Consider the following 22,791-nt stretch of genomic DNA (forward strand, 5'->3'; position numbering starts at 1 on the left):
AAAAGCAAAGGTGCTGAGCTCATTTCCCTTCCCGTGGTCACACCTTTACTCCAAGATAGGGTTGTCCCGATACCAATATTTTAGTACCGGAAGCAAAATGTATTTCGATACTTTTCGATACATTTCTAAATAAATGGCATTATTGGCTTTATTTTAACAAAAAATCTTAGGGTACTTTAAACATATGTTTATTATTGCAATTTTGTCCTTAAATAAAATAGTGAACATACTAGACAACTTGTCTTTTAGTAGTAAGTAAACAAACAAAGGCTCCTAATTAGTATGTTGACGTATGCAGTAACATATTGTGTCATTTATCTACCTATTATTTTGTCAACATTATGAGGGACAAGCTGTAAAAATGAATTATTAATCTACTTGTTCATATACTGTTTATCTGTTTTTTTGTTTCAACATGTTCTATCTACACTTCTGTTAAAATGTAATAATCACTTATTTTTCTGTTGTTTGGATACTTTACATTAGTTTGGGGTAATATCACTAATTCAGTTATCGATCCGATACCAAGTAGTTACAGGATCGTACATTGGTCATATTCAAAGTCCTACACTTTTATTTTTTTGTAGTATGGAATGTTAATAAAGGCTTGAGCAAATGAAATGACTCAAACATAGAACAATGGCAGGCATGAAAAACACTAACTTATTTGTTATTTATCGTCTAGAACAGTGTTTTCTTAACCATAGGGCCGCCAAAAAAATATGTGTTACTCGGTACTCAGTTGTAATACACTTTTCCACCACTTGTGGAAGTAATGACAGAATCAAACAAACAGAAGAAGTCAGGGGCTAAAGTCATAGAGACGTTTCTTAAGGGCAAAAGTTATGACTAAAGTGGTGTAGCTGTATTTTAATTTGCATTTAAAACATTTTTAACAGCTTAGTTAAAAACATATTAATTATTAATTTAGTTTATTTTTCTTAGCAGAGCATAATAGTATGTACATTTATTTTTCATCAGTTATTTATGAGTCCCTTCTTTTGCAGTATATTTGGTCCGTACTTATCTTTCTAATCAGCCTAAGTTTATGTGTTAATAAGTAATAATATTTGTGATTAGCACATGCTTTCATATCATTTGGCAAGGTTGTAAACTGTAAATAGGTTAGATATAATTGTTGAATACTATTAAAATCAAGCAAGCGTAAGATTACTAATTCAGTCTTAATATTTGAGTGGGCCCTCGGCCCCTCTGTTGTGGAAAAGTTGGGCTCCAAGGTCAATAAGGTTAAGAAGCCCTAGTCTATAATGGACTTACACTGTCTTTAAGTTGAAGTGGAGTGGTTAATCGTTTTTTTGGCGACACCTAGTCGCCGGAAAAAATCATTAAATTAAACTCATAATGTAGTAAGTCCAATGATGCGGACACATTTGTTACTGGATATTTTCGAATACCCCTCTGCTTTGAAGACTTTGTATGTGTAAGTAATATGCAACCATATATATTTGGTACTTTTTAGACTGCAACATTGTTCAATGAAGGACACTTTTTCCTATGTCTAGCTTGTGTGCTATTGTGTGCTTAGCTGTTGTGTAGCTGCTAGCCCCTAGTAGCTTGTAACCTACCATGTTTATCTTCTGTAACAGCTTTGCACGAGTAAACGCACTGCAGGACTGCTTGAATTGAAGATTTTAGATGCAAGCCAATATGATCAAATTCTTGTTTTTATTCTGATATCAGACCGACATCAATATCAGATCGGGACACCTATTAACAGTAGGGTGTAAAACAGGGGTCACCAACGCAGTGCCCGCAGGCACCAGGTAGCCCGTAAGGACCAGAGGAGTAGCCCGCTGGCCTGTTCTAAAAGTAGCTCAAATAGCAGCACTTCCCAGTGAGCTGCCTCTATTTTTTAAATTTTATTTATTTACTAGCAAGCTGGTCTCGCTTTGCCCAACATTTTTAATTCTAAGAGAGACAAAACTCAAATAGAATTTGAAAATCCAAGAAAATATTTTAAAGACTTGGTCTTCTTTTGTTTAAATAAATTCATAATTTTTTTTACTTTGCTTCTTATAACTTTCAGAAAGACAATTTTAGAGAAAAAATACAACTTTAAAAATGATTTTAGGATTTTTAAACACATATACCTTTTTACCTGTTACATTCCTTCCTCTTCTTTCCTGACAATTTAAATCAATGTTCAAGTAAATGAATTTTTTTTATTGTAAGGAATAATAAATAAATTTTAATTTAATTTTTCATTTTAGCTTCTGTTTTTTCGACAAAGAATATTTGTGAAATATTTCTTCAAACTTATTATGATTAAAATTCAAAAAAATTATTCTGGCAAATCCAGAAAATCTGTAGAATCAAATTTGAATCTTATTTCAAAGTCTTTTGAATTGTTTTAAAAATTTTTGTTCTGGAAAATCTAGAAGAAATAATGATTTGTCTTTGTTAGAAATATAGCTTGGTCCAATTTGTTATATATTCTAACAAAGTGTAGATTGGATTTTAACCAATTTAAAACATGTCATCAAAATTCTAAAATTAATCTTAATCAGGAAAAATTACTAATGATGTTCCATAAATTCTTTTTTTAATTTTTTCAAAAAGATTCGAATTAGCTAGTTTTTCTCTTCTTTTTTTCGGTTGAATTTTGAATTTTAAAGAGTCGAAATTGAAGATAAACTATGTTTCAAAATGTAATTGTCATTTTTTTCGTGTTTTCTCCTCTTTTAAACCGTTCAATTAAGTGTAAATATCATTAATTATTAATAATAACATAGAGTTAAAGGTAAAATGAGCAAATTGGCTATTTCTGGCAATTTGTTTAAGTGTGTATCAAACTGGTAGCCCTTCGCATTAATCAGTACCCAAGAAGTAGCTCTTGGTTTCAAAAAGGTTGGTGACCCCTGGTGTAAAATATGTAATTTGATATGTATCAAAAACTGCTCAAAATGTTGTCGTTCGAACTGATACCACAAAAAACATGAGAACAAAAGAAGAACACTCCTGTTAACATTTGCATTTGAAAATAGGGGATGTTTCCTAGAAAATTGAACATAGAAACTAATGGCTGATTTTTATTTATTTCTATTTTTTGGTAAACATCGAAGACTGTCGGTCTTCAATGTTCATATCAAATAAAATAAAAAAACACCATCAAAATGTACTTCAACAAAACTAGTATGCGGTTTTAGAAATCAAAGAAATTTACCTTGAAGTCAATCAGGGTAAAAATGGTAAAGACAATTCTAATATAATAATAACAAAAAACGGTCAGCTAAACTTTTCCCATTGAGCAATTCAACCTTCCCTGCAGCATTAATGGCTGCTCTATATGATGTTGTTTTGTATCTGGTAGCAGCAGTTAAAATAGCAACGGCCACCTGTTGGGTTTTAATGTCTGGCTGGGGCTATATATACAGTTTATATAATCCATATCACCTATGGACGTTAATGCCGTTTTGAAGGCTTGAATGACAGCCTCAGTCAATAAATGCAAAGTTTGTGAAATACGTATTTAAGACAGAAAAAGGCATGAGGTATTCATGTCAAAAATATTTCAAGGATCCTATTGGAAGACTGGTAAAGCATCAAAGTCAGTGAACTTTTGCGGCTCGCATGTCAAAAGGGGACATTTTGAACCCCTTAGGACACAGCTATTCAACAAAAATGTTCTGGGCGGCACACTTTTATAAAGGTAAGGACTGGGGGGCGCGGGGGGTTTGCACGTCTTAACACTGATCAAATATCCTCTATATACCCCAACCTTTTTGTAGCTGCGGACCGGTCAACGCTTGAAAATTTGTCCCACGGACCGGTGGAGGGGGGGGTTTAAAATTTTTTTATTTATTTATTTATTTATTTTTTTACATAAATAAATACAATCATGTGTGCTTACGGACGGTATCCCTGCAGACTGTATTGATCTATATTGATATATAATGTATATATTGTGTTTTTTATGTTGATTTCATTAAAAAAAATATTTTTTTTTTTCAAATTTCTTGTGCGGCCCGGTACCAATACCGGTCCGCGGCCCGGTGGTTGGGGACCACTGCTCTATATGACAAAAACACTGCTGCAAAAATATTGGCCAAAGGTCCTCGATATAAGTGGTTCCCAGCCGCCGGTCCGTGGACCGGTACTGGTCCGTGACACATTTTCTACTGGGCCGCAGAGAAACATTAAATACTTTTTAAACAACTGCATTTTCTCCGACTTGACTTTCGCCTGTCCCACTAGACTAGGGGTGTCAAACTCGTTGGAATTAAGGGCCATATCGCAGTTATGTTTGCCCTCAGAGGGCCACTTCTAACAGTGAATTATATTATTACACAATTGCCTATGCATTTGATGATTACCGTATTTTTCGGACTATAAGTCGCTCCGGAGTATAAGTCGCCCCGGAGTATAAAGGCCTACTGAACCCGAACCCCCCTAGGGGTTCGGTTAGTCGGCCTCAGGGGTTCGGCGGAGGTCAAAACACACCCGACTCATCGTGTAAATACAAACTTCTCCCTATCGGCGTATTACGGATACGGCAACAGCTGACTGTTTTGCAGGTGTGTAATTTGTTGTGAGTTTATGCACTGTGTTGGTTTTGTTGTTTGAACAAGGTGATGTTCATGCACGGTTCATTTTATGCACCTGTAAAAAAACATGGTAACACTTTACTATGGGGAACATCTTCACCATAATTAGTTGCTTATTAACATGCAAATTAGTAACATATTTGCTCTTAACTAGTCATTATTAAGTACTTATTAATGCCTTATTCTGCATGGCCTTATTATAACCCTAACCCTCTAACCTTGACCCTAACCCTAACCAAATAACTCTAAATTAAGTCATTATTACTTAGAATTAGGGCTGCAACAACTAATCGATTAAATCGATTATAAAAATAGTTGGCGATTAATTTAGTCATCGATTCGTTGGATCTATGCTATACGCATGCGCACAGGCAAATTTTTGTTATTTTTTTTTGTTATTTTTTTTTATAAACCTTTTTTTTTTTTTTAAATTTTTTTTTTTATAATGTCCTGCCCAGCTTCTCGGGCAAATCATATAGCAGATGTAGATGCCCATATCGGCTGTTCAGATTTACTTTACAAAAGAGAAGTGTAGGATACTTCTCTTGTTGCCTTACTTGTATTTTGACTTTATTAAATGTATTTATATTATCATTTGGTGCAGCCGGGCCGGAGCAGGAGGGGATAGAAAGAGAGAAAAAGGAAGACAGAGGGGGGAATTGTGGGGACAAGAGGGGGATTAGACAGAGAGACAAAAACAACAACAGCAAACACAACAACAACAACAACAACAGAGCAACATCAGCAAATACGACATGTACAAATATGATGGTAAAAGTAATAGCAAATAAGCAGTTAGCGAAAATTAAATAAAAAAAAATACAGAAATGACAATGAGCATTATTACACTAAAAATGGAGCAATATGAATACCAATAGAAATAGTGCTATTGATAATAAACAATACCAGTACTTTACCTTTATTATCAACAATACAATTGTTCAAATGCAACAATACATATACGTAATGATAACTTGAGATACGAAAGAATGCAGAAAAATGGAGGGGAAGAAAGAGAAGCAACCTTAACCTTGTAGATTGTTATAGTAACAATAGGTTAAGCTTTGTCAGTGTGCCATGTGTTATACCTAGTTTACCCTAGGGCAACAACGTTAATATATGTTTGATGAAACGTGATTATGTGCATGAGTGTATGTGTGCATATGTACTTGTATATGTACAGTATGTGTATGTGTGCTTGTTTATAAACCTTTATTTATAAACTGCAACATGTACAAACAGCTGAGAAACAATAATCAAAATAAGTATGGTGCCAGTATGCTGTTTTTTTTAAAATATAATACTGGAAAGGATAGAAATGTAGTTTGTCTCTTTTATCCGATTATTAATCGAAGTAATAATCGACAGATTAATCGATTATCAAATTAATCGTTAGTTGCAGCCCTACTTAGAATATGTTCCCCTAGTGTCCAAATAACTCCAAATTAAGTCTTTGTTACTTAGAATATGTTCCCCATACTAAAGTGTTACCAAAAACATATAACTTTGTCTTGAATTTGAAAAAAAAACATTTTATTTTTCACTAAAGAAGGGTTCGGTGAATGCACATATGAAACTGGTGGGGTTCGGTACCTCCAACAAGGTTAAGAACCACTGTTGTAAAACCACAGTAAATTTCATAAATTCGCTGTAAAATCTATTTATTAAAATTGACAATTTGATGAATAACTAGTTTTAGTTACATTATAATATTTACCGTATGTTGAAAAAATATGTGATTGCATTGAGTACTTGTATTTTTTCTGTCAAAATGGAAAAATCTAATACATTTAGTAAGAAAATATAAAGTACTTTAATGACGCATATTATTTCCAGGCTTTCGAGGGCCAAATAAAATGATGTGGCGGGCTAGATCTGGCCCCCGGGCCTTGAGTTTGACACCTATGCACTCGACGCACCAATACGCTTGTTTGTAGATGTACAATAAAACCCCTCATAGGAAGTTGCCTTTTGTTATATTTGTTATAACTTTGTGACATGATACAATGTACATGAATGAACATATAACATATAAATGTGACAGATCGTGCCAAAGGCTGATTTCCATCTGCATCTCATTGCAAAGAAACAAGATTAGGACTCCCACTATTCAGCGTTATAGTGAGTTGTATTTTCATGCACTTATTTTTGCTGTATTTACCGTATTTTTCGGACTATAAGTCGCAGTTTTTTTCATAGTTTGGCCGGGGGTGCGACTAATACTCAGGAGCGACTTATTTGTGAAATTATTAACACATTACCGTAAAATATCAAATAATATTATTTAGCTCATTCACGTAAGAGACTAGACGCATAAGATTTCATGGGATTTAGCGATTAGGACTGACAGATTGTTTGGTATACGTATAGCATGTTCTATAACGTAACATATTATGGTAAGAGTCATTCAAATAACTATAACATTTAAATAAAGTACTATTTATCCATATGTTATAGTTATTTGAATGACTCTTACCATAATATGTTACGTTAACATACCAGGCACGTTCTCAGTTGGTTATTTATGCGTCATATAACGTACACTTATTCAGCCTGTTGTTCACTATTCTTTATTTATTTTAAATTGCCTTTCAAATGTCTATTCTTGGTGTTGGGTTTTATCAAATACATTTCCACAAAAAATGCGACTTATACTCCAGTGCGACTTACACTACCGTTCAAAAGTTTGGGGTCACATTGAAATGTCCTTATTTTTGAAGGAAAAGCACTGTACTTTTCAATGAAGATAACTTTAAACTAGTCTTAACTTTAAAGAAATACACTCTATACATTGCTAATGTCGTAAATGACTATTCTAGCAGCAAATGTCTGGTTTTTGGTACAATATCTACATAGGTGTATAAAGGCCCATTTCCAGCAACTATCACTCCAGTGTTCTAATGGTACAATGTGTTTGCTCATTGGCTCAGAAGGCTAATTGATGATTAGAAAACCCTTGTGCAATAATGTTCACACATCTGAAAACAGTTTAGCTCCTTACAGAAGCTACAAAACTGACCTTCCTTTGAGCAGATTGAGTTTCTGGAGCATCACATTTGTGGGGTCAATTAAATGCTCAAAATGGCCAGAAAAAGAGAACTTTCATCTGAAACTCGACAGTCTATACTTGTTCTTAGAAATGAAGGCTATTCCACAAAATTGTTTGGGTGACCCCAAACTTTTGAACGGTAGTGTATATATGTTTTTTTTCCTTATACCGGAGTATAAGGAAAAAAAACAAAATCAGCGACTTATCCTCCGAAAAATACGGTATCTGGCACAAGTGGAAAGCTGGTCCCTGAAAATAATGCCTACATTAAACCAGTCTGTGGTGCAAAAAAGGTTGGGGACCACTGCTCTATATCACAGGAAGGCTCTGCTGTTTTAAAGGATCGATTACCAAATTGCTAGTCAAAGATCGTATACAAGACAGGAAGATTATCATTTTTAAGAATCTAGTACTGTAAAATTGCTAGTTAAAGATCCTTTGTTCGACAAAATGTTAGTTGCTAGTTAGTTTTTAATCAAGTCACCAGTCGACTGGACTTACAAAGCCTTAAGACATCGGGTCGTTCAACGTCTGTCATTTTTTCCGTGGCGCAGTCGCCGCTTGGCCCGAGCGCCCTTTGACCTTGCCCACCCCCCACGTGCCTTAAACCTGCTGCCACCTCCATTGGTGCGAAGGGTAGATGGCGGCTCTATATTGGGTGTCAGTCACAGCCAACTGCCCTAAGTCTTTGCGATGTAAACACTGAGTAGGAATTCAACGTTTGACAAAAAAAGACAGAATAAAACCATTTCGTCACGATTAAAAAGGTCTTACCGTTATCTTCGATGGTGAAGTAGAAGATGTCGCTAGTGGCGTTGCTCCCGTCCAACAAGATGTAGCAGATCTTCATGTTGTTGATGTCAGCTGTTGGCGGACACACACAAGTTAGCGTCAAAGTAAAATGGCGTAAAAGTAGGCCATCTTCTCAGGTTTAAGTTTCACGCCCCCAAGCTACTATTATAACATGCCAGCCTCCGAGGAAATGCTTGTCTCAGCATTTTTTGCAATCGATCAATCCAACTCGGAATATTCATCCAAGGTAGCGTACGTCTTTTGGTAAACATCGATTTGGAGTTGCCAGTGTACGCGTTTTTTTTGTAAAACATTGACAGGTGGACCTGAGGTTACTTGATTTTGCAGGTTTTTTTACAATGAGTCGCCAACATGCAGGGTTTTGAAAACACCAAAGACAATTTGGAGTCTTTAACGTACAATCTCGTCTTCTCTGGATTTACGTATGAATTTTGGTAGAAATTAGATTACAATTTCAGTCTTTAATAAAACTGCTGTACAGTTTTTCGTAAACATTGAAAACTGTCGAAGAAAGAATTTAGTATTTAGAGTCTTCAATTAACCTAAAGTACGTAATTTTGAAGATAATATATTCTTTACCAAAACAAAGGTAAGTTTTTTTTAATTTTACCGTAACAAGTTTGTCGTGAACAAACCTCAAGTACACTTTTTTGTAAAGATTAAAGTCAATTGAACATCTTTCATGAACTTTACGTGCTCTCCTCAGAAATAATCTTCAATTGGACAAATAAGTTTTATTTATTTAGTTTAGAATACAACTAACGTACATTTTTGTTTTTCAGTTTCTTGTAAACATTAAAGATGAATTCTAATTCGCCTAAGAACTTAATGTAATGTCATGTTTTTTTATAAACACTGACAACAAATTAGTCATAGTTCAGACCAGTGATTCTCAAACTGTGTGGTAGAATCACATCATTAAATATTCAAACACAGTATTACTATTCAAACTGTGTGTAATGTTACAGTGGCCAAAATATTAAATATACTTGTTAAATAAATGCTCTGCCTTGTGTTTAATGAATATTTAGGCCTACTACGCTACTGTATTTTAATGTTGGTTATTATGGTGGTACTTGAAGAGCCAAGTGTTTTCTGAAGTGGTACTTTGTGAAAAAAGTTTGAGAACCGCTGGTTTAGGCTCTTCAGTGAACATAATTGACACATTTTCGAAAGACTTAGTTTCTGTACGTGACGAATGTACGTGTTTTAATTAAAATTGAATGCTTTTTTTAAACGTTAAAGAAAAATTCTTATTAGTCAATGTACAATGTTTTCGATAACACTGAAGACAATTTCACCTTGGGTAGACCAAATACACATGTTGTATATTTGGTAACAATTTTTAGTTATTGTCACTTAACTAAATTTACAGCTACTTGTCAACTTTGAAGATAAATTAATTAACTTCACATTTTGTAATATTAGATTAATTGAAGACAATTTACCGTCTCCAATGATCTAATGCATGTTTTGGAAAGTTTATAAATTGCGTGTGCGTTCAGTAGGGAAAGTTTTGTAAATGTTTACTGTGATTGCTAGCAAGATGATGTCATAATTTATGGTCAGACGTTACGTAATGAGCATACCTTGCGTGAAGGTCTCGATGCTGTCGTTGCCCTTGGCGAGGTTAATGATGAAGCCGTGCTGTGGTGCCTCAGACACAACATACTTCAGGACTTTCTGCTGACTGTCGCGGTCCTCCGATCGCAGGGCTTTGCTGGTGATCAGAAAGCCCATGTGTCCTGAGGGCAGGACCTTGAGCGAGGCCGCGGCCTTGTTGACCACGATCTGCGGCACGCCGTTGTCCACCGTGTTGATGTGAATAGTCATCATCTGGGGTTTGCGCGTGTCGTAGACGGTGTCGGGGAAGATGTAAAAGTCTGTGTGAGTGCCATCCGTGACAGTGAATGAGAAGCTGTCTTCGTTGGTCTCTGTGCCGTCATGCTTGTAGCTGATCAGGTTCTCGTTCAGGTCCTGCTTGGTGAAAGCGGTGATAGAGTGAGAGTTGTTGAAGAGCAGCTGCCCATGAACCGGCACCTGCGTAACAATGAAGCGCAAGAGGTTGTCCGGGGTGTCGCGGTCCTCCGCCGTTAGCTCGAATGGTGTGATGAGCTTAGTTTCGCCTTCTTCCACCACAAGGTTGCTTATGGTCAAGACTGGCTTCTTATTATCGACATCAGTGATGGACACTCTGAATGTGCGGAAGACAGGGTTGTAGCCGTCCGTCACCTCAAACTCGAAGCTGTCCATCTTCATTTCATCATCCGAGGTATGGATGTAGTAGATCTTGTTGCCAGCAAGCTGCAGTTGGGTGAAGGTGGAAATGGGAACACCAGGCTGGTCCGTGCACTCCAGATGGCCTCTGCTTGGGGCCCGAGTAATGCTAAATCTGAGGAATTCATCAGGACTGTTGATGTCAGTGGTGCTAAGGAGGTCGGTGGTCAGAGTTACTCTTCCTCCTTCCTTGAGTGTCACGCCTTTGTTGATGACTTGTGGGAACACCATGTCTATGCTTCCGATGTTGATGTAGAAGTAACGATCAATTAGGGCGTTGATGCCGTCCGTGACGTCAAACTTCAACAAGTCTCGGATTCCTTCCTGTCCAGTGTGCACATACTGGATGAGCTGTTTGTCGATTTCGACCTGCGTGAAGTTCATTCCCACTGTGATGTTCCCGATAACATCTCCAAACTTGGTGATACGCTGAAGGTAGCCTTGGCCCGGACCATAGCGAACGATATAAACTAATGTGCTATCTTCGGAGTCCAGATCGGTGGCTTTCAAGATCCTGTTGCTAATGACTTTAGTCTCACCGATATCAACCTCAAGGCCATCATTGATGGCCATTCTTGGTGTCTCGTCGTCAACTGGGATGACCACGATGAGGACTTTTTTTTCCACTTTGTGTTTCCCGTCGGTGAGCCTTATCACGAAGCTGTCCTCTGTGGTTTCCGAGTCATCATGTTCATAGACAATGTTTGACGCCTCCTTGATCTGTTCCAAGTCAAATCGGTCCACTGAGAGAGTACCAGTGCTGAGCTGCTGAACTATGACACCGTGCTTGGGATTTGTGATGATCTCAAAGTGCAATTCGTCATCAGGGATGTCGGCATCAGCTGCGTTTAGGATTGGTGTGTCAATGACCAGGCTCATTCCTTCCATCACTATAAACTCACGGATGAAAATTTCAGGCTTCTCATCATTGGATGGAATGATGATGATGGGGAAGAAATGACGATCGGAAAAGTTAATTCCATCCGAGCAGCGGAAGGTGAAGCGATCCTCCACAGGTTCCACGCCTTTATGAATGCTTTGTACATAATAAATATGCCCAATTGCCACATCTTTAATGCTAAATGCAGTGATGGCCGTACCTGCTCTTGATTTCTCAGAGCCAGAAGCTGGGGAGATGTTCTCCACATAGCCGGAAGAGGGTTGGACGATGATGGTGCATAGGATGTCATCACTATTTGTGTCGATATCTTCTGCTTGGATTTGGTCCAGAGAGATGACGTTTTTCTCGCCCTCCACCACAAAAAACTGCCCCCCTACGCTAACAATAGGCGGAATGCTGTCAACTGGAAGGATGGTGACGTGGACTGTCACACCTTGAACCTTATTTCCACCCACCACCCACTGATCTGACAAATCAGACAAAGTGAGGTTGAAAGAGTCGTATTGTTTGACTGGTCCAATTTCACCAGAGGTGTGAACATACACCACCGCTCCATTGATGATGTCCGCTTGGGTAAACCTCTCAGCAGGGGCTCCGTTCACAAGGAGCTCACCCAGCCTGGGGGGTTCGTCTACTATGAACATGAGCATGAGGTCATCTGTGTCTTCATCTCGTCCCTGAATCACATTGCTTGTAATCTCCGTGGCTCCGTTCTCCAGCACATCAATTGACGCTCCGACCAGGCCTGCTGGAAGCATAACAGTGGGGGACTCATCATCCACGGGGTCCACACTGATCTTAATAGTGATGGGCACCTCATGGAATCCGTCGCTTACGTCCAGCTTTATGACATCGTTGAGGGACTCCTCGCCACCGTGGATGTAAGCTAGTCGTTCATTTGCTACATCTTCCAGCACAAATGTTTCACCGTTTGACATGTCGATGCCTAAATACTGCAGATACCCATATTTAGGAATCTGGGTTACAGTGAAAACAATATTTTCATCGTCTGTGTCAGTATCTGTGGCGTGCAGCTCTTTCCTGGTAATCACATATGAACTTCTCTCCATAAGAGTAAACCCTGTGTTTGTAATAACTGGGGGTTTGTTGTCAACTGGCTGCAGGAAAATGGTGAACAGTCCATCTACCGTGTTACCGGAAGTGTCCTCCACCACAAATGTGAACTGAGCCACTTTAGGAGTGATGCCAAGCTCCTGGTTGGGAGGCCTGTAAGCAACTTTATGGTGATTGACTTGTGCCTGTGTGAACTCTGTAATCACAATGTTAGGGTTGTCTGTCAGCACAATATCACCCAAGGGTTCTGCGTTGTTGTCATCAGTGTCAGTTGGAGGCTTAGTAATAGTGTACTTTAAGTCCCTGTCTTCTGAGTCTAGATCAATGTAGCCCAAAAATGATTTTGTAAAGTATGTCAGCTCATATTCCTTGACTGTCATGTGAAGGGTGGTGCCAGGTGAGAGCTCCGGAGGTAAGTCATCAATAGGGTGGATTTTGATGGTAAACAACTGTTCACCTGATTGATTCGGCGGATCGTTATCATCCTGGACCCGGAACACGTACTGATCAATTACAGTGGTGGTACTGTGGCCTCCGATGTGGCGATAGAACAGCTTCCCGTCGAGGACATCTTGTTGAAACCATTCAGTCACCACCTGTTCAAACATCTCATCTGTCTCACTGAACTTCCAGAGAGAGGGTTCAGAGGGAGGTTCCACTTGTCTTAGCAGGAACTCCCCCACTGTGGAGTAAGGAGCCTCCAAGATGAATTTAATGGTGGAGTCTTCTGAGTCGATATCAGTGGCGCTCAAAATAAACGGCGATATCTGCATGACTTCCTTCTTGAAGAGCACTAGCCCGGTGTTGGCGTTAATAATGGGCGGCTCGTCATCAGTGGGCACTATAGTGATGGGAAACAAGAACTCCACTTCATTCTTGCCGTCTGTCATGCGGAAAATAATATTGTCACTGTAGGTGTCGCTTCCATCATGCTGGTACACAACAATACCGGCATCTAGATCGGCAGGTGTGAAGAATTTCCTGCGACCCCCGAGCACGCTCAGTGCTCCGTGCTTCAGGCCATCAATGACGGTGATCGTCACGTCTTCTAGGTTATCTTCATCGCTGATCTCTAAATTTTGCCCGCTGGAGAGCGCCCTGGACTGCCCCTCAAACAAGAGTTGCCCCGTGTTTTTGGTGGCCACGGGAGCCATGGTGTTCATGGGCTTCACCACTATCATAAAAGCAAAGGGGTCCGACACGGCACCATCTGTGTCGACGATTTCAAACTCCAGCTGGAAAATCCTCTCCACGTCAGAGTCCTCTGAAGGTGGTTTGTAAGCTATTTTGAGATCTTTCATGTCCCTCTGATAGAAAGAAGTGATGGGCATGTTCTGGTCATCCGTGCTTATGATGTATCCATGTTGAGGGCTCAGTGGGGATGTGATGTTAAAGATTAAATCATCTGCATCAGACTCCACATCTTCTGCAGCCAACATGTCACTAGTAATTGCGGTCATCACAAATTGATCCACCTCCATCATCATCATGGACACAAAGCTTGGTTTCGGAGCGGTGTTCTCTGCACCTTCTCTGATTCTAACCATCATTTGGAAATGTTCTTGCATGATCGTGTTGCCCTCATTATCCTGCAGCTCTACCATCATCGGGATATAGTCTCTATTTGGGGAATTGGTTTTAGCCACATGCTTGTAGCGAATGCCACGCTTCACAAACTCATCACAGTCTACCATTTGGCCGCTGGCGGGGTTGTTAATGAGAGTTCCATACCTGGGAAGACCTCCAGCGCCGACCAGTGTGGTGATCTTACACTGCGTTACCCCGTCTTCGTAGGAAAACTCCAGAGCCTTGTTGTCAATGGGGCTGCTGTCGCCGTTCAGCTTTTCCACATTGATGGGCATATTCCTGGTGAGGATCTCCAGCTGCTGGAAAACTACCTCCACTTCTAACATAAACGGGATGATGACAGTGTCCGTCTGCGAGTCGTAACGTAGCTGCAGCTTCACACGATCCTTGCTGGGGCTCCGGGATCCAAAATGAGTGTATTTCACTTCATCCGGCGCAAAGGAACATGGGAATTTCTTCGGGGTCAGCATCCCTGGTCTCTGCGATAGGGGGTCATTGTCCAGGACTGTGATGTGGCAGCGGTCTCCTGGTGCGACTTCTGTCACCAGGTCGTTCATGGGGTCCAAAAACACAGCTTTCCCTAATGGGACTCTAATCCCATTGTTGGCGATGATGATGTTGTCCTCATTAGGTCCAGGTCTGTAATGGTGAAGGTGAGCCTGGTTGAAAGGATCCGTTCTGACTGAGGCCAGACAGACACTGAGAACGAACAGGAGGAATCTCCATTGTGGACTTTGCAGACATGCTGCCATGTCCACTTTTTTGTTGGCTTGAAATTCACAGATCGGCAGTAGCGAACAAAAATCCAACAATGGGACAAAAAAAGAAGAAGCTTGTCTTCAGTGGTCCTCTCTGTCCTTACACCGACACGAGTGTGGTGAGTGCTGCAGGGGCTTTGCAGGTAATAATGAAATTGTAGACAGGGACCCTCGCTGGCCCCTCCTCCGTGTCAGCACAGAGAAGCAGGGCTGGGGGGGGGGGACCTCCCTGCTGCCCCCATGGTTGGCTAAATTAAGAAAGACCATTGGACAAGGCTGTGAAAGTGCTCCTCCAACCAAGAAAAGGCTTCTGTCCCTCTCTTTCTTTCCTTCAAAGAAGAGCAGAATGGCAAATTTAGTAGAATGGATGCAATGTTGTTTGTGTGCGATTTAATATTTAAAAATGTTATTTTTTTTATTAAACTTTTATTTAACCAGTAAAAAATCCTATTGAGATTAAAAACCTCTTTTTCAAGGGAGTCCTGGCCAAGAAGCAGCAGAGTTACACATAAAGTTGCATTCACATTACACATTAAAATGACAGGATGCACATCAAGTAAAACAGTTAAAGATAACTGAGGCTCCTTCAAATGCTCTCAGTTTAGATTTAAAAGGAAAAATGTAATTAATTTAAGAACATAACTGTACATATTTTTATTTAACCACTTGTGTTCATTAATTCTTAAACAACCATTGCATTTGTTTCATGACTGATTAATAGGTTTTATGACATTTTCAATTATTTCAATGGCATTTTAATGATTTAATTTTATTTAAAAATATAGCATATAGTAGTGCATTGTATCGTGAATACTTGACAAACAACTTGAATAGTTATTCAAATTTAAACAATTCAGTCATTATTTGACCCATTTATATATTTCATGATGTTTTTCATTGATTTATTGGCATTTTAGATTATTTAATAGTAATTGTAATTATTTAACACCATTTTGATTTCTTATTTTATTATGCTGGAGTAATGGTTGTCTGTCTATCTGTGTTGGCAAATGCAGCTGGGATATTTTATAATCTTTTCAATGATTTATTTGTATTTTTAACTATTTCCTGATATTTTAGATAATTTAATGCTTGTTTTAATTGACATAAATAATTTTTTTTGCACGACCAATATGTTTATTTTATGGCAATATATTTTGTGACCTTTTCAAAGATTCATAGGCATTTCTAGTTATTTAAAGGTTTTTTGTTTTTTTTTACACATTTATTCAATTTTCAATTATTGTATGGCATTTTAATTTATTTTGTGATGCTATGGCACATTGAAAAGCATCTTGCAAAATATATAATGTATGTTTTTGTCATTTTTGGTCGCTCGTATGTAAGATAGAGCCCCAATCGTTGTCTTAGAGGTGAATTATGGTCCGAGTTATGCTCAGTTGTTATGATGAGTGATTTACAAGCAACCCTTAAGTCGGCTTTTTACTTTAATGTTTTTGCAAGTCAGGCCTGTCAAACGTGGCAGCCTTTCACTTCTTGCCCTAAGCAACATTTAGTCAATTAAAATACAGCAATTCAACATGCAATAATATGCAATACAGTAACATTAACCCATCTTTTGGGTTATTTTGTTCATTTTTGGACCACCGGAAAGTCATGTCATTTGGATGACACGGCACCTGGGTGTCTCAGGGACAATAGCTGGGCATCAGCTGGGCAGAACAGGTGGTTGGGGGAACTCAAACAACGGGTCATACCATTAAAACATCTACATTTTGATTGCTTTGACCATCCAGTATGATTCCATGGATCAGCCAGCTTGTACGGTGGCTCCACACAAAGCGGGCGCAGTCATGGCAGATGAAATGTGCGCTCAATATGGTGCACAAGGTCATGTTTGGATAAAAATACCAGGTCACGCTGTAGGGGTTGAGCACTTCATGACCTGCTTGCAAGATTTTCACACTCCAAAATAATAATATTAGATTTTCAGCAGTGTTTATTATTAATTTAAGGTTTTTTTCATGTGTAATTTGGCATTGAAAGTCAATGAATGGCACAACCAAGTACTAACCATTTGTTAGCCTGATAATAAATGCTTTTACGGGCAACAGTGCGACTCACTCAACACACCTCCCCTGAAAAAATGTGGGCCAAAATAGCCAAGATGCCACTCGCACATTCTCTATCACACTTTTCAGTTGGGCCTCGAAATAAATCTCCTCACTTGACCGGGGGTGGGCGGCCAGAAATATAAAAAGAAGGGGGTCCATCCGGCCGCGAACAGCATGGGTTGGGTGGGGTGTAACTATAGCAACAAACACACCAAACGAGCTTTTTATACTCCTGGATTTCACTCACATTCCCCACTACTGGCAGCGAGGCGTACTGTAGAATAAAATAGTCATTAATTATGTTTTTTTTAAACCTCCCTTCTACTGTAAGTGATTGGTCGACTGGGACGTAAAATGTCTAACTGTGCCCTTTGTCCGGCTAAAACAAGGTGGCCGTAAAGCCGTTAGCTTGTCTTTGTTCAACGTGTTCATTGACAAGACTTTAAAGAATGTGTGAAAGAGAAGATAATGGACGTGTTATATCAACTTTGTCAAGAATTTCCGAAATCATGACAAATATATTGAATAAATATGAAGCCAATTAATTAGGTTATTCAATAGGAAATGATAATTTATTAAAATATTCATAACTTTTTTTATTCATGATCATTAACAATTTTTAGGGGTGCTGGAAAAAAATTGCAATTTTAAAATTTTATTTTATTTATTTGAATTTTCCAAAATCGATTTTTTTAAAAAAATGTATGGGTGTATTTTTTCAAGAACATTTTTTTTACGCCACTTCTCCGCTTACTCGCTGTGTATGTGTCATACGTCAGCAACCAAGGGGAGCTTTTGTAACCTGTGTCCTATTTTCGAAAAGGTATTATAATATTTTCGGCAACAAATAATATATTGCGAGAATTGGTTTGAATCGAGAATTGTGTTGAATCAAGAATCGATTCTGAATTGAATCGTCACCCCAAGAACCCGAATCGAATCGTGAGTTGTTGTATGATTCACATCCATAATAATTGAACTTGAGAAATGTTAATTGTTTCATTTTTTTCCTGACCAATTTATGTACTTTTTAATGTTTAAATTGTATTTTTGAAGTTTTAATGCTTTGTTTAGTTGTTTAAATGCTTTTTTAAAAATGATTTAATGACACTATTATTTATTTTGTTATTTTTATTTAATGGCTTTTCTTAAACTTGTTTAAATGTTTAATTTCATGACATTGCAACACATTTTAAATAGGTCTTAAGAATGTATTATGCATTACATGATGGATATATTTACTTTGTGATCTATTTATGTATTTTGATGATTTTTTTTTACATAATAACTAGGGTTGCAACAACTTAAAATTAAAATCGATTATAAAAATAGTTGGTGTTTAATTTAGTTATCGATTCGTTGGATCTATGCTATGCGCATGCGCAGAGGCTCCTTTTTTTATTTTTTATTTTTTAAATAAACTTCTATTTATAAACTGCAACATTTACAAACAGCTGAGAAACAATAATCAAAATAAGTATGGTGCCAGTATGCTGTTTATTTTCTCAATAAAATACTAGAAAGGATAGAAATGTAGTTTGTCTCTTTTATCCGATTATTAATCGATTAATCGTAGTAATATTCGACAGATTAATCGATTATCACATTAGTTGTTAGTTGCAGCCCTAATAATAACTAAGTAACTGATCAATTTATAAGGGTTTGTAGAAATATTGTAAAAGCCATTTTGAATTATTAAATCTAAATTTTTTCTCCATTTAATTTGTATTTATTTTTTAATCGAGTACTGAAAAAATGTGAAACAAAATAGTCCTATTTTTTAACCAACTATGTCGAATTGCGTGTTTAATTTAGTCAAATTGCTGTCCAGGTAAACATAAAAAATTATTTACACAGATTACCGTATTTTTCGGACTATAAATCGCAGTTTTTTTCATAGTTTGGCCGGGGGTGCGACTTATACTCAGGAGTGACTTATATGTGAAATTATTAACACATTACCGTAAAATATCAAATAATATTATTTAGCTCATTCACGTAAGAGACTAGACGTATAAGATTTCATGGGATTTAGCAATTAGGAGTGACAGATTGTTTGGTAAACATATAGCATGTTGTAAATGTTATACCATATTTTTCGGACTATAAGTCGCTCCGGAGTATAAGTCGCACCGGCCGAAAATGCATAATAAAGAAGGAAAAAAACATATATAAGTCGCACTGGAGTATAAGTCGCATTTTTTGGGGAAATTTATTTGATAAAAGCCAACACCAAGAATAGACATTTGAAAGGCAATTTAAAATAAAGAATAGTGAACAACAGGCTGAATAAGTGTACGTTATATGACGCATAAATAACCAACTTAGGACGTGCCTGGTATATTAACGTAACATATTATGGTAAGACTCATTCAAATAACTATAACACATAGAACATGCTATACGTTTACCAAACAATCTGTCACTCCTAATCGCTAAATCCGACAAAATCTTATACGTCTAGTCTCTTACGTGAATGAGATCAATAATATTATTTCATATTTTTTGGTAATGTGTTAATAATTTCACACATACTGTAAGTCGCTCCTGAGTATAAGTCGCACCCCCGGCCAAACAAAATATGGTAGTTATTTGAATGACTCTTACCATAATATGTTACGTTAACATACCAGGCACTTTCTAAGTTGGTTATTTATGAAATAATATTATTTAGCTCATTCACGTAAGAGACTACACGTATAAGATTTCATGGGATTTAGCGATTAGGAGTGACAGATTGTTTGGTAAACGTATAGCATGTTCTATATGTTATAGTTATTTGAATGACTCTTACCATAATATGTTACGTTAACATACCAGGCACCTTCTCAGTTGGTTATTTATGCCTCATATAACGTACACTTATTCAGCCTGTTGTTCATTATTCTTTATTTATTTTAAATTGCCTTTCAAATGTCTATTCTTGGTGTTGGCTTTTATCAAATAAATTTCCCCAAAAAATGCAACTTATATATGTTTTTTTCCTTCTTTATTATGCATTTTTGGCCGGTGCGACTTATACTCCGGAGCGACTTATAGTCCGAAAAATACGGTAGTTCAATCTGTAGTGTCATATAGTCATGGTTATACTCAAATATTGTCCTTTTTTTGGAGTATACCCGCATGAAAAACATCTTACTTTAGCTATTATGCTAAAGTTAGCAAGTGTTAAAATGTTGGCGCAGCCCAGGTTGTAAATGAGAATTACCTATTAATAAAATTAGGTACAACTCATCAATGCTTTTTTTGGTCTTGTTGGCATTAGCTATTAAATGCCAAAATTAGGACCCCACAGCTAGCAATACATTTTTTAATGACATAAAACATACAGTATTTAAGTTACAACAATTATTAATGTTGTTTAGGTCAGAAGATAAGAGCTGAGCCACCCTAAATCACAGACACATTCCATGGCGTAGTTCACTGACAGAAGCTTAAGTCAATGTTTTCACTTTATGAGGGCGGCAATTTTCGCCGATCACTTCTGGCATTCTGAACATGGCCGTCCGTCTTATCGCTGGGGAACATCTTCAAGATGGGGCGATGGCTCCAGCTGTGCAGGACACTTGTAGATGTCTATCACGGCATGGTGGGTTAACAACGTGTAAACGATCTTTGGTCGAAATGACGCTAAATCACTGATGGTTCTGTCTTTACGATCTAGTCTATGAACAAGTCGCCATTTCTAGCTATCGTGGGTTTAAATGTACTAAGCAGGAGGAGTTCACCCTGGCAAGATGTACTCTGCTAAACATCCGTCCTGTAAATACACACGCCATATAAATAGACGTCGATACTGAGACCGGAGACATTTGGAAGGCAGGAAGAAGAGATTTGTGTTCTGTTGCAATGCGGGCTTTGATGCGGGCTGTCCGGGATTGCGGTCAGCTAGCGCAACTTCCCACCTGCTCGATGGGGGATTCAAACGTCCTGGTTGGTATAGACTGGCGAGGCCCATGGAAACAGGCCGTTAATAACTGCTGGACACAACCAGACACTCGGAAGTACACTATATTGCCAAAAGTATTTGGCCACCTGCCTTGACTCACATATGAACTTGAAGTGCCATACCTTTCCTAACCCATAGGGTTCAATATGATGTCGGCCCATCTTTTGCAGCTATTACAGCTTCAACTCTTCTGGGAAGGCTGTCCACAAGGTTACGGAGTGTGTTTATAGGAATTTTCCACCATTCTTCCAAAAGCGCATTGGTGAGGTCACACACTGATGTTGGTCGAGAAGGCCTGGCTCTCAGTCTCCGTTCTAATTCATCACAAAGGTGTTCTATCGGGTTCAGGTCAGGACTCTGTGCAGGCCAGTCAAGTTCATCCACACCAGACACCAGATTATCCAAAATTAGCAATATATAGACATTTCAAAATACCGTGTTGCTTACTTACTTGCACACACACACACACACACACACACACAAAATTATGAATTAGTGGAGCGTTGATTTAGTGCAGGGGTCACCAACGCGGTGCCCGCGGGCACCAGGTAGCCCGTAAGGACCTGATGAGTAGCCCGCTGGCCTGTTCTAAAAATAGCTCAAATAGCAGCACTTACCAGTGAGCTGCCTCTATTTTTTTAATTGTATTTATTTACTAGCAGCTGGTCTCGCTTTGCTCGACATTTTTAATTCTAAGAGAGACAAAACTCAAATAGAATTTAAAAAATCCAAGAAAATATTTTAAAGACTTGGTCTTCACTTGTTTAAATAAATTAATTAATTATTTTAATTTGCTTCTTCTAACTTTCAGAAAGACAATTTTTGAGAAAAAATACAACCTTAAAAATGATTTTAGGATTTTTAAACACATATACCTTTTTACCTTTTAAATTCCTTCCTCTTCTTTCCTGACAATTTAAATCAATGTTCAAATAATTATTTTTTTTTATTGTAAAGAATTATAAATACATTTTAATTTAATTCTTCATTTTAGCTTCTGTTTTTTCAACGAAGAATATTTGTGAAATATTTCTTCAAACTTATTATGATTAAAATTCAAAAAAATTATTCTGGCTAATCTAGAAAATCTGTAGAATCAAATTTAAATCTTATTTCAAAGTCTTTTGAATTTCTTTTAAAAATGTTGTTCTGGAAAATCCAGAAGAAATAATGATTTGTCTTTGTTAGAAATATAGCTTGGTCCATCCATCCATCCATCCATTTCTACCGCTTATTCCTTTTGGGGTCGCTGGAGCCTATCTCAGCTACAATCGGGCGGAAGGCGGGGTACACCCTGGACAAGTCACCACCTCATCGCTTGGTCCAATTAGTTATATATTCTAACAAAGTGTAGATTGGATTTTAACCTATTTAAAACATGTCATCAAAATTCTAAAATTAATCTTAATCAGGAAAAATTACTAATGATGTTCCATAAATTGTTTTTTTTATTTTTTCAAAAAGATTCGAATTAGCTAGTTTTTCTCTTCTTTTTTTCGGTTGAATTTTGAATTTTAAAGAGTCGAAATTGAAGATAAACTATGTTTCAAAATTTAATAGTCATTTTTTTCGTGTTTACCTCCTCTTTTAAACCGTTCAATTAAGTGTAAATATCATTAATTATTAATAATAACATAGAGTTAAAGGTAAATTGAGCAAATTGGCTATTTCTGGCAATTTATTTAAGTGTGTATCAAACTGGTAGCCCTTCGCATTAATCAGTACCCAAGAAGTAGCTCTTGG

The 22,791-nt window shown here is 37.7% G+C and overlaps 1 protein-coding gene and 1 long non-coding RNA gene across 2 annotated transcripts in view; one reads left to right on the forward strand and one right to left on the reverse strand.

Moving 5' to 3' along the window:
- The window catches only part of frem3 (Fras1 related extracellular matrix 3), a 68,513-nt gene extending 53,495 nt beyond the window's left edge, over positions 1-15,018 (reverse strand). Inside the window, exons 1-2 of the mRNA XM_062032288.1 lie at positions 10,017-15,018; positions 8,389-8,478 (exon numbers count right to left, since the gene is read on the reverse strand). Coding sequence (XP_061888272.1) covers positions 8,389-8,478; positions 10,017-15,018 — 5,092 coding nt within the window. The remainder of the gene's footprint in view (positions 1-8,388; positions 8,479-10,016) is intronic.
- The window catches only part of LOC133639198 (uncharacterized), a 134,472-nt gene that overhangs the window by 32,522 nt on the left and 79,159 nt on the right, over positions 1-22,791 (forward strand). The window lies entirely within an intron of this gene.

Source organism: Entelurus aequoreus, linkage group LG22 (genome assembly GCF_033978785.1).
Source record: "Entelurus aequoreus isolate RoL-2023_Sb linkage group LG22, RoL_Eaeq_v1.1, whole genome shotgun sequence".
Taxonomy (NCBI): Eukaryota; Metazoa; Chordata; class Actinopteri; order Syngnathiformes; family Syngnathidae; genus Entelurus; species Entelurus aequoreus.